At 45.8% G+C, this 13,277-nt stretch overlaps 1 protein-coding gene across 1 annotated transcript; it reads right to left on the reverse strand.

The window, feature by feature from the left end:
* Positions 1-1,120: 1,120 nt before the first annotated feature.
* On the reverse strand, positions 1,121-12,693 carry LOC128751582 (nuclear receptor subfamily 2 group F member 6-like). Its single transcript, XM_053852699.1, has 5 exons — positions 11,108-12,693; positions 9,455-9,549; positions 3,209-3,537; positions 2,876-3,122; positions 1,121-2,564 (listed from the first exon to the last, which is right to left on the reverse strand). Exons 1-5 carry the CDS (start codon positions 11,374-11,376, stop codon positions 2,290-2,292), a joined length of 1,215 nt encoding a protein of 404 aa, XP_053708674.1. The 5' UTR covers positions 11,377-12,693; the 3' UTR covers positions 1,121-2,289.
* Positions 12,694-13,277: the final 584 nt, after the last annotated feature.

Here is a 13,277-nt window from a genome sequence, read left to right on the forward strand (position 1 = left end):
AAGCATTTCTGGACGAATCTCATCAACTCCTGGAGCCTTGCCGCTGTGGAGCTTTTTACTACCATTGAGACTTCAACAAAGACTGCCTATCATCCTCCAGCTCTGTCTCCCTTGTCCGTGTTAAGGAGTTCCTCAAAGTGCTCTTTCCAGTGGCCAATTACATCCTCAGTTGAAGTGAACAGCGTTCCATCCTTACTGTCAACAGCTTGGATAGTCTGCTGTCTCCCCCTTCTGAGATGCTTGACCGTTTTCCAGAAACGCCTTGGTGCCGACCAAAAGTCTTCCTCCATGGATTCTTCAAACTCCTCCCACACCCACTGTTTAGCCTTAGCAACTGTTGAAACAGCCCTTCCAGCCAACCATTACCTTGCAACTGTTTCAGGAGTCTCACTAGGCCACAGGCAGACCCACAATATGTTTAAATCTGAGGTCTGCGAGTCTCGAGATTGAATGCGGGAACAGGGTAAACACGATTCAAAATCTTCAAACAATATTCTGAAATTTCGTCTAATGTTCTTTTACTTTCTCAACTTATTTCCTGGATGAATGATAATCTCAACTGCAACTTGACCAAAACCGCGGCTGCTTGCCATGGCGCAGAAAATTGAGCTTGATCCTATTTCCAGCTGCGTGGTGCGGCACAGTGTGGCGGCTCCGAGATTCAAAAACCGCGTTTGGTGTGGATCTGAGGTAACCCTAATGTTGACAATGAACAGTTGTCTACTGATCTCTATATGTTTAATCTCCGTGGGAGGAAACCAGGGTGCCAGGAGCGGAAGCAAGAAGTCTCGTTTTCTTCATGAGTGTTCCACTTAATAAGAAACGCGTGTATCAGAGGGACACCTCATGTGGTGTTTGGAGTTTGGAGACTAATTTAAGGAGGTCAGATGGTTTGGACACATGGAGAGGAGACCAAGATTACTGGTGGACCAGGAATGCTGGTGATGGAATAAGAGGAAGACAGTCAAAGAGGTTCATGGATGAATGAGGACAAGAAGAAGACAGGTGGGCCAGGAGGATGGGCATGATACGTTAAGGTGGAGACAGCTGATCCTTAATGGGAGATGCCAAAAAGGAAGTGCTTCACATAAATTCGTAGACAAGTTTTTAGTTTGTAAATTTTTATTTTACATGAATGCAAAATTAGCCACTCGGCACTCTTGCATTTCAGTGTAGAAACATGATTCTTGTGTGCATCTCTACACGTTCAAGTCTAACGGTTAACAACTCAAGGGAAACAAGCGGATGAAATTGTTTCAAAATAATACAAAAATGTGCTTTCACCTACTTAGTTGTTTATGTCATTTGGCAACAAATGTATTATTTCTGGAGCAATGTCAGAACATTGCATCAAAACAACAGAATATCATTTTATCTGCAATCTTTGACCTAGGGAACGAACAAAAAGGAAAAAAAATGTTGTGGGTCAGTTCTCATTTTGGTGTGCTTAAAATATATTCTGCTCTCTTTAAATTATCTCAACACAATCTCTAATACAATCTTTGTCTTATAATGAAAAAAAGAAATGAGGTATTAATGTTGACTGATGAAACTGTGATTCAAATTCACCTCCACGACCTGCCATCAAATGTCCAAGTGGCCTCACCAGAATGTGAGCTCAACATCAGGTAACCTGACAACATTGACCAACTGTTTCGACCAAACTGTTGATTTAGGGAAATGATATGCATTGTGATGCGTTGTGCACCTTACTCACATTTTTCTCATATCTTCTTTTGCTTAATATCCAAGACATGATAAAAGAAAAGATAATGAGCAGCCATTATCAACCTTTTTGAAATGATTTACATCTGTATGTAGCTCACTGTCTCAAAATCCACTGACTATATTCAGTTATGTTAGCAAGAGGACACGTGTAAGATTTTAAGACTGTAACATATCTGTTATTTATGAGTGGTTACGGCTGGCTCGCTTGCTGAGTCGCAACAACGACTGCAGAGGGAGTCATACGTTTGAATTCCAGAGAGGTCCTTGGACTTTGCTGTGATGGACATTGTTACGTGGCCGTTGGAAAACAAACCCCAACTGTAGTGAAGGTGACAGAAAGGAAAGACACACACACACAGTTTCAAGTGAGTCTTAAAAGAGGTAGTATGGGCCTGAGGCCTTGTGTTTGAGAGTCATGTTCGCCTTGTGTGTCAAGAAAAAAATGGTTACGATCCAAAACTGTGGTGGAGCACACAAGTTGTACTGAGAACATTCAGTTTGTGTTGTGGTGATTGATATTTTCTCATTGTGTGAAGTGGACCTGTCTCCTGGCCAACGGATTCATTGTCCTGCATTGTACGGCCAGCCGATGGAGCTCCCCGACAGCTGCATGTCTCGGATCAGGGTCTCGATGGGAGTCTTGCCCACCAGCCGCATGAAGAAAAGCTGAGAGATGAGGTTGGCAGGGACGGCTCGCAGTGCAGGGAGGCGCAGCAGGAGTCGGCCAAAACGCTGAGGTTGGTTTGGGTATTGCAACCTTTCGTACTCTGTCAGCGCGACTTGGGCCTTCTCCTGGAGGGACTCCACATGGGCAGGGTCAGTCAAACCACACGCATCTACGAGGGATGAAAGGAAAATGTTAACCTTGAAACTTCATTCATATCTTCGGAATTTCCTGTCTGGTTGTGTCACAGCGGTTTCCTCTCCTGCACCTACTGTATCAAGCTCGTCCTTGTACATTCACCTATCCCTGTCATTTGTTCTGAAGGCTGTCGTCCTCCCCTACTTGCAGCAACCATTATTTACTGCCAGTAGTGAGTAAAACCCTGCTGACCTCTACATAGCTCATGTATATGTTTTTTTAATTAATGGTCATCCATGCCACATTTCTATTCCCACATGTGTGCAGAAGACATGTTAGACTCGCCTGGTGAGAAAAGAGCGATGGCTTTGAGGCAGCTGTACTCAGCCGAGTCCACTTGCAGGCGATTCAGTTTGTCCACCTGGTCCTGGAAAACTCGGACCTGGTCCATGAAAGACACCACCCGTTCCGCCGACATGGGGGAGGAATGGAAGCCGGCAGCTGCCAGGAGAGGAGCCATGTGGAGAGGTAGAGCTGACTGAGCAGCATTCAGGATGAACAGTTCACTCCAGCTCAGCCTCAGAAGTGCCACCTGTTGGTCATGAACCAGGAATGCTCATCGAAGGTTTCTGGCAGTTGCTTCAAGCATTTCTCAGCATATCCAGCAGCTATGCTCACCTGCTCAGAGACTGGCAGCTCCGGGAAATAGGGGATGTTTCGGGCCCATTCGATGGTGCTGAAGAGTAGGCGGGCGGCAAGCTCACAGATGCTATCAATACCCATGACTGAAGCCCCACTGGCAGACTGCATTTGGGGCTGGCTGTAGGGAGCAACATACCGACTGCTTGGGTATGGCTCAGCGCGAAGCAACTGGGTGATCAGTTCGGACACTGGCTGCCCGTTGAAGTAGTCTGTGCTCATGTGGCCTGGGCCAGCATTTCCCAGACCTGCTAGTGAGTTGGGACTGATGCCTGAGTGAGATGGCGGGATGCGACCTCGCTGCACCGCTGCAGACAGAAGAGAGGTACAAGAAAGTTAGCGTTAACATGCACATTAGAAGTCATCTCAAGTGTGAGATGATGCTAACAGAGGAACGTGTATCTGGCTGCTTCACTTTTATTAACAGGAGTGCAGCGGCACAGACACACAGCAGCTTTTGCTAACACTAGCATTACCACACTGCCCCTCTAACATGTTTAACCAATACTCATGTAATAATATTTGCATGTTGCATAATCATGTGCCATCTCTCTCTGGAGATGCAATGGTTTCTAATCTTGATTTATGTTGGACTTTAATGAACTTAGCTGCCCTGTAATGGACACAATTGGATTACAAAGGACATGTCCCAATGATCTAAATAGACATGTTTGTAAGGAGATCAAAGTCAGCACTGCAGACGACAACAACATTTGTTTGGAGGCCCCTCTCCAGTGATCAAGACTTTTAATGGCTCCCATGGTTTGGAGTTCTAGTCACATTTGAATCAAGAGCTTCAACAAAGAGTTTTCACAAGCGTAGAAAGGAAAGAGGGACACAGCCTTACAGACACCTGATGATCTCTAAATGTATTTCCACTTCTACTGATAAGGGAGGCACAGTTTACTCTGAGTTGTTATGTAGGTTATGTAAGCTTGACTGAATTCCCTGTGCTGTTTTCAGCAGTTCAACATCAAAGTTAAATCTGCAACAACATAAACATAAACAGAACTCAACCATGCTCCATCCATCAACTCCAGAAAATACAGACAGGCCATACCTGCATGTTTTTAGAACAACTCTCCTAATTGAATGAATACATGAAACAACACAGCCGGAAGGTCTTATGAAAACTATTCAACACACATGTATACACACACACACACACACACACACACACACACACACACACACACACACACAGCTAAAACCGTGACTTTCAGGAAGTTAAAACCCACTATTTACTCTTGTGGCTTGTTTGAAGTGTTAGTGAATTGAATACTTTTCATATTTTCCTTCAACATCATAAATTGAATTACTGACTGTAGATTGATGAAAAAGCAGTCACTGCACGTCACCCTTGCCGTCAGTAATTAATATCTTGAGGCAGGAATCTCCGGAGGCTGTTTAAGTCCCTCACTGGGTCAAAGGTGAAGCAACCATTTCCAGGTACTGTGGAAACAGTGCGACTTGCGTCACAGCCCAAGTCAGCGAGGTTCATTAATAACCCAGCCCAATATAACCTCTTGCACACGGTCACCCCTCAGAGAACATTATGTGACGTGTCTCCAGACGAATAACTCGAGGACTGTGATGCACGCGGGCATCTGTTATCGTTGACGCGTTTATCGGCCGTCACTGAGTATCAACCAACAGAGCCGGTAGTCAGAACCGCGCATCAGCATCCAACAGATCGTGGAAAAACAAATAACCAACAAAGGTTCCAGGAGGCAGCAGTGTTCATACTCTCACACTGCGACACTTCTCTCCCTTTAAGTAAGAATATCTCTGAATGCAACAGAGAACACAGACTTCAGTTCACTTAAACTTCACTTAAAATTAAACTGCATCGTTGCAACATCAAACATTTTCTAATCAGGTATTAGAAACTCAGTCTGGTGGCTCGTGTCGCCTCTTTGACCTCCTTGGTTCAGAAATGTTATCTCCCAGCCTGGGATCAGGAGCAGCTGGAGCGTCACCATTGGGTGCCCCGACAGCTCCTCTCCAGATGCCTCAGGGTGCTCAGCAGCCACTGGCACCATAACATTGTCTCTGGGGTGACTCGCACTGCTTTTGAGAGAATATAGTAATATGTTTTGTGCAATGACAATAAAGAAAGTCTAAGTCTAAGTCTAAGTCTAAGTCTAAGAAACACCCACAGGATTCTCCCCTCCTGCGTCATGGCGGATCGGAAGGTCATCCTGGTGCCTACGAACCTGCCTTCCGTCAAGCGAGTCCACCACAAAAGACACTGCACCCGTTTAGTGGTGAATGACTCCTGGAAACCATGTTTGACCTGTGGCTTTAGCATATACACAGACCCCTGCGTCCAAAAGTCTCTCTTTAGGATGCTGGTCCCGTCTTGCTTTTTGCTCACCCGGTGACCTGACAACTCTCTCTCCCACATCTGGGTGAAGAAGATGTGATTTAGATTTCCGTCCCAATAACATCTCTGCTGGAGCAAGTCCTGTTGCTGTATGAGGTGTACTGAAACAGGAAACGGGGAAGCTTGGTTTGTAGAGAGTCTTGATATTTCCTCAGTCCTGCTTTCAGAATTTCAATAGCTCTTTCTGCTAAGCCATATGCAGGGTGATAGGGGGCTGTGCAGACATGGCGAATCCCATTTTTCTTTTTTCTTTGAAAACTTCACTGGTGAAAGTGGGCTCATTATCTGTAAGAATCACATCTGGCAGACCATGTGTGGCAAATACACAAAGTTTCTTTGTTGTAATCAGGGCCGTAATCTTTGTTATGATATGAATTTCAGTCCACCAGCACCAAGGACATCTGACTCATCAATGGACCAGCAAAATCCAGGTGCAGCCTGGATCATGAACGGCCTGGCCACAGTCTCTGTGAAGTGGTGCTGATGCTGTCCTCTTTTGGTTACAGGAAACATGCTTTTACTTTTTTTTTCTATGACCTGGTCCATCCCAGGACACCCAACAAATGACCTGGCAAGACTCTTCATCCGGGACACCCCAGGACGGGCATCATGCAGCTCCTCCATCAGCAGTGTCCGGCCTGCACTCTAGAGCCCCAGAGGAGACAGCCATCAAGCACACTTACAGTAAGTTTGCACTTGATATATGGTTTGAACCCCTGCTCTACCAATACTGGCCACGCCTGCATCACCCATCTCTTAGCTTGTGACAATAACTAGGTCACTTTCAGTTCATCTTTTCATTTGTTTGGCCGGTATGTGACACTTTGAGCTTCAAACGCAGACCAGCGTCTGACATTCTCTTCAACACTTGGTCAAGATTTTGCAAGCGCTCCTCTTCTGTTTCACCCGGATGTCGTCCATCCTGGTTACAGCGACATGAGAGATGTTTTGAAGTAAATTGTCCTGGTGCGCTGAAAAATGGATGGACTAGATGCGACACAGAAAACCAAGCAGTTGTACTTAAATAAACCCTTGTGTGCATTAATAGTCACATACTTTTTCGACTCTTCATCCAGCAGCAGTTGCTGGCAAGCGTGACTCATATCTAGCTTCCTGAATGTTTTGCCACCAGCTGGTGTGGAAGCTGAGTCCCTTTAACCCTCCGTCCCTAATACTCAGTATCTACATCCGCAGCCCCAGCAAGTGAAATGCACTCACCCGTATACGTTCTCTGTTTGATATTAGTCTCTTGAAGTTCCGGTGCACCACCTGAGCAACACACAATACATTTGTGGAAGGTGTCTCGGCTAATCACTGAGACTGATGCTCCGGTGTCTACTTCCATCTTCAGTTCATTGCTATTTCTCTTGACTACTGCATAGACGGGATTCATCCGGGGCTGGCCGATGACATGAAACATGTTGAATGAACACAACTCCTCCGTCTCCTCACTCTGCAGGTGAAGTGTGCTCATATTGGACGTTGAGTTCCCCCAGTCCTTCTTTTACGTAGTTGTAGCTCCTTGGCACTTTTTCGCAATGTGTCCTTTTTTTTGACCGTTATGGCAAACCGAGTCTTTAAAAGTGAACTCCACGACAAACGCAACCACCATCACCCCTGGCTTCTGTGAAGGACTGTCAAACTTGAAGCGTTGAACAATTACACATGGCTTGGGGTCATGATGATTCTGCACCATTGTTACTCAAGACGACACCTGCTCGGCGCAAATTGTCAACTCCTCTTTTTCTTCTCTGTCTTTTTAGTCCTCATTGCCAGTGTTTTCCAGCCATCGGTCCGTGAAGCTGATCAAGTTTGTGTATTGCACCACCATCATCTCTTGGCTTACAGGAGGGAGGTGGAGCAGCTGGTGTCCTGGTGCAGCCACAACAACCTGGAGCTGAACGCCCAGAAGACAGTAGAGATGATCCTGGACTTCAGGAGAATAAGATCTCCTCCGTCCCCTCTCATGTTGGCTGGTTTACACATTTCCATTGTTGACTCCTTCTGCTTCCTGGGAACCACCATCACTGAGGACCTCAAATGGGAGCCAAAAATCAGGTCCCTCATCAGGAAGGCCCAGCAGAGAATGTTCTTCTTGAGGCAGCAAACTACGACTGCCGACAAAGTTGCTGGAGCCTGCCACCTCTTCAGGACCTGTATGTCTCCAGGACACAGAGACGGATCAGAGCCGACCCTTCTCACCCTGGTCATGGACTGTTTGTTCCTCTTCCCTCTGGCAGGAGGCTACGGTCAATCCAGACCAGAACCTCCCGTCACAGGAACAGCTTCATCCCCTTGATGAATTTGTGATCATTTTTTGTTCATTGCAGCACGTTATTCCAAAGCACCTTCCTAGTTGATGGGATCCTCACTGATCATGAAAATAAAGCTGATTCTAATTCTGACATATTGGATTTTGTTGATGAAGATGAAGGCAACCTGAACACATTTGGTGCAGTCCGAATGGACATGATGGCAAGGTCTGTAGTGTTCAATGTATCCTCAACAATCGGAGAGATTCAGTCATAAGGCATTCATGCTTCTTCCCAAAACAGGAACCTCCCTCCTGTGTCAATGTCCTCACAGCCACATATGGATGAGTGAGTTTGAAAAACAAACAAACAAAAAATGTTTGTAGTCCGAGCTATTAGGGGCCAGAGGTGGCTCATATACTGGAAAAGTCACGGGTCAATCGCTGAGCACAAACCGAAGATTCTTCTCTGAACATGTCAGCCGAAGATACTTTACTGGAATCCTCCGTAGTGACAGACAGAAATGGGTTCATAATTGAAGGATGTGTGATATAATGCTTCATCATAAAGTAGAGGTTGGTGTTGACTACATTCACTGTTGAGTTTTGAAAATGTAGAACTTATGAAAGTTAATTGCTGAGCAGGTTATATAATCTTCTCAAATATTGTACCATCTGCAGAAAAGTATAGTTGCAGGATCTGGGCGTGTGTAGCTGAGACACAGCCACCTTCCTGTTCATCACTGTACTCTGCTGCAGAGAGAAATGGTGCATCTGTCGTCAGCTCAGATTGAAATCATCAAGTTAAATGTTTCTTCGAAAATGTTGCTCACATCAGCCTCATTTAAGTTGCAGTTTCATGTCTTAAAACCCAAATAATGATGGAGTTAACTAATTGCATGAATAGTGGAGACATGAATCTCCATAGAGATTATTGGATTGTATATGCACTCATATGAAACATGAACCAGTTCCACGGTTTTAATCTTACACACAGGAGTTGCAGTGATATTGACTGTTGACTGACATTTCTGCCACCTTTAACACAGCATTGTCCATCATCATTTCCATCATTCTATCCTCGACAGGCCCGCAGCCATGAATGGCTCAATGTTTGTCGTCTGTATTTTCTTTTGTCCGGTACTTCCCTTCCCATCATTCACTGTCTGACAGGTCTCTCCTCACCAAACCGTCTGGCCATCCTGACTTCATCTCCTAATTTCTCCTCGAGCTGTCCCTTTGATGTACTTGATTCTAATCTGGTCCTTTCTGGTCACTCCCAATGACAACCTGATCATATTCATCTCTGACTCTTTTAGCTCTGCTTCCTCTTTTTGTAATTTGATCAAATGAAAACACACTTATCTGCTTTCTAAATAATTCAGATTGGAGTTGAAAAGAAAAAAAACGTAACTGTCCTGCAACAAGTGGTGCCATGCTATTGACATCAAAGCCCATTCCAGAATGATCAACGCCAGTACTCACAATTTTTAGTGCTCATGCTATTTTGTAAAGGCTACATCTGATCTTCAGCTGTTGATGTATTGTGTCAGGTGGGAGGGTGGGTTGGTGGTGGGTTCTTGGTTACCTTCTTTTCGCATTCCAACACGGAAACATTTCTTCAGTCGACAGTACTGGCACTGGTTTCGGTGATGCTGGTCAATTTGGCATTCTCGATTGGATCTGGAAATGGAGCAACCACATACTGAAGCATGGCTGGTGAAAGCACGGGACTGAAGTCGCTAAGCAGAAATCTTAACATTTCAAGTGTCTGCCCCCCTAGCTGACCTCTGTGACCTACTGTGATGAGTGAACCATGTGAGCTGGCGTGGCGGAAAAACTATCAAGGCTGTGACCTTTAGTAAATCATCAGCCTTACACGCCAACAATTCAAAGAGAAGTCTTTTCATTACCGGATATAACCAAAGGGACACCTTCAGCTCAGGGTCAGTGGATGGCTGTAGCAGTCGAAATCTTGATATGCTGTCACGAAGAGTGCTGTGTGCAACAAGCAGACATGAGTTTCCATGCGTTTTTTCTGGTGGCGAATAATGCGTCTGTTGACCTTTTGAAGCAATCCATCCCCGCATGACTGACCCTCAGGGCTTCCATGTTTTTTTCAAGGATGTTTCTGTGACTGATCCAGGGCAAAAGATATGTGACTCTAGCATTTACGTTATAGTCGATGTGGCTAAAAGTTATGTGTCGACCCAGTATGTCTAATGAAAGTCCAGACCAGTCGGACTAATCCCACACTAGACCATAGTACTGGATTTGAAATTAGGTTCCAATGGCACAATTTATTACAGTGCTTTACAGAGCATCATCATTGGAACAACCTGAAAGCAACAACTGACAAAGCGCAAAGGTCTATAGTTCCCTCTCCCTTATGACAATCTATGGCAATTCAAGTGTTTTCAAGACAACCAAATGTGTTCTTGGGTTCAGGACTACTTGAATGGCTGTGGTGTCACATCACTCCAAGTGGCTGCTCACCATGTGCATCACCGAATGAGGGTCTAGACATCCTGATTCTGATCATCACGTTCATGACCACTGGTGAGATTTGGAATGCAGCTACACCTGTTCATGGAGAGGTTTGCCATTGTCCATGGAACTCGTAATGATGAAAATATAAACGATCTTTTGACGACTGCACTGTTGTGTTAGTTGGTCAGCTGCTGACCCACAATTGGTAAACCTCTTATCACATATCCACACAGAAAGAGAAATAAGTTGGACCGTGGAATAGAATAAACCTCTTGAGTGTACATACTAGTATTTACCTACTCCAGTGTACACAAACCTGACATTGAGGAGACTCAGTCGAGGTTTGCAGAGGGGCTGTCAAGCTAAGATACGCACACAGACGTCCGTTTTATATCATGTAACACTGATGTTCGAACTACAAACGTCTGTCGTGACTTTTGTAGTATGTTGAGAGTTCCTACATTTATTCCAAAAAATAAGAAAACAGCCAGATTTCCTAATGTACGACAGGCATTTGCGAACAGAGCTTACTCTCAAAGAAAATAAAGCTGGATTTTTGACATGAGGATGTAGAGAAATTGAGCTGAAATTCTGTTTTTGTTTAGAATTTTCCAAAAAGGATCTTGGGAGATTGAAAACGGATCTGCATCAAGCCCTGAAAATAAATGTCTATTTTCTTCTCACTTCCCTAAAACTGGCTTTGAGCAGTACAATGTCTCTTTAAAGAATTGCTGCCGGTCATTGCTCCTACCTGCAAGAATAATTAAGGTTCCGCCTAATGCTCCTCTTGAAGAAGCTCTTGCAGCCCTCGCAGGTGAACACGCCGTAATGCTTCCCACTGGACTTGTCCCCGCACACCACGCAGTCCACCACGCAGGCCTTGTCATCGTCTCCCACGTCCACGTCGCTGCTCCCGGCCTGAGGCGAACCGTCCTCGTCCTCTCCTTTGAGGTAAACCTTGTCCCCTAGTCCATTTGTGTCCCCATTGGGGTTACCCCATCCCCCACTCACCATGGCCATATTTTCTGAGACACCCAGCCCGTTGACTGGATCATGCACTGACCCACCCTGGCTTCGTAATGACCCGTGTGAGGTGGATTTGATCAAGAGCTACAGCCCAGGAGCTCTTGGTTGAATCTTTCGATAGAGCCTCTGGAATACTTTTCCTTCTTTGTGACGTTTCTCCACTGTGTGGTCTGTCTGGGCTGACCCTCCGTTCCTTCCTGGTCTTGTTTTCTCCGTGGCTCACACGTTTCTTGTCCCGCACCGCTCTGCCCTGAGCTCCAAATCAATGGATCAGAAGATCTGAGAAAACTTCAGGCGCACAGTCTGCGGTTCAGAGTTCAGCCAGCGGGGAAAAAGGGCGCAGCCTGCCCTCTGACAGGAAACAATAAATTACACCCTGTCTCTCTCTCTCTCTCTGTCCCACTCACTTTCTACTCAAGTCACCCCCTAAAAGCAGAAATAGATCCTCCTCTTCAAACCTCCTGCATTGTAATCACACCGGAAGAGTCGATCCTTTGGAAGGACAGCGGCTAAAAGTTCCTGTGCGCACTGCTTCCAAGCAGAAGGGCAAGTGGGAGGAAAAGAAATGCAGCTCTCCTTCAGGCAGGGTTAAACTGCCCTGCCCTCTCCTCCAACTTGTAAACTTGTCCAACCAGTTCCTGCCTTGCAGTGTTATCTGCTGATCTATGGTGCTTCTAGTCCAGACTCACTCTTGACTTGAAAGATTCAAAAGTGAGAGTGATGAAGAGGAGCTCCAATTTTCACCGGCAGTGCATTACAGTGACAGTGACACGTCTACTTTCAGACTCAAGCTGGAGTGAGACAGGAAAAGAAATCAATAACGGTTGTAGAGAAATTGAAAAGTGGGAAAGACAATAGTCCTCGCTCAGTCCAAGAAGTTCTGTCTCTGGTCTTAGAACCGTCCAAGTTCTTTCGAGTAGTCCTCCGGATCTGTTTTGCTGTGGTCGACAATATCCTGCGATGTCAAAATGTCATCAGATCTGAAAGCTCCACAAAGATCTTGCGCTTGTTTTGTGGGTGTTTTCCACACAGCGTTAAGAAGCTCCGGCCAGTGTCCACCACTCATTGGATCGGAATAAATTAGGCAAACCAGCAGACGCTGAGAGAGACCCTGCTGCAGTGAGCAGTTTGCAGATCTCTGCTCCTTTCTCTCGGTTGCCTTGTCTCTGTGTCGCTCCCTCCTTTAGGGAGAGCGAGCGTGTGTCTGTGTGCTGAGGGATTTGACACTGCTATTCAAGCCCTGCTGTTGCCATGACACTGGATGCCTTATAAGGCCAGCAGAGTCAAAGAGCGCAGCGGCTACACACACACAGAGTCACGTAGAAAGAATGCCTGACCGGGTGCCTGATCCCCCCCTGACCCCTGGGCCAGCCGTGGGGCAGAGGGAGTTAACCCCAACACTGCCACAGGACAAAACGAGGAGGGGGCCCTTGGGTGGACATGGAAAAGAACAGCGCTCACACTCATGCTCTCCACTCCAATCTAATCCCAAAGACTTCCTCTGACTTTGTTGACCCAATAATAACAGGGAGAGCCTGTTGTTGCAGAGCAACAAGAAGGTTATTTGATACGACACCAGCTCCTTTTCACACCTGCTGCACACACTCGCAGGTCGGTAAGAAGGACACTGCCGGATTTTGCCTCTGAATGCATGCATTGAGGATGAGGATTAAGAAGATATCACACTCTTATTAACTTACGAGAAGAATGGAAAGGTCAGAGCTGCTGAATAGGAGGTCAAGGTTTTTTTTGGTCAGTGATGTTTGAATTAGCTGCTTCAATTCTGTACTGGTTGAACTGTTTATGCAGGCTTTTAAAGCCCTATATGTTCAAGGCATGACCCTGAGCGTCTCTGCCTCGGCTGATGGATAGGTAATGTCGTCCATTGCTGTACT

The sequence above is a fragment of the Synchiropus splendidus genome, chromosome 1 (assembly GCF_027744825.2).
Source record: "Synchiropus splendidus isolate RoL2022-P1 chromosome 1, RoL_Sspl_1.0, whole genome shotgun sequence".
NCBI classification, from domain to species: Eukaryota; Metazoa; Chordata; class Actinopteri; order Syngnathiformes; family Callionymidae; genus Synchiropus; species Synchiropus splendidus.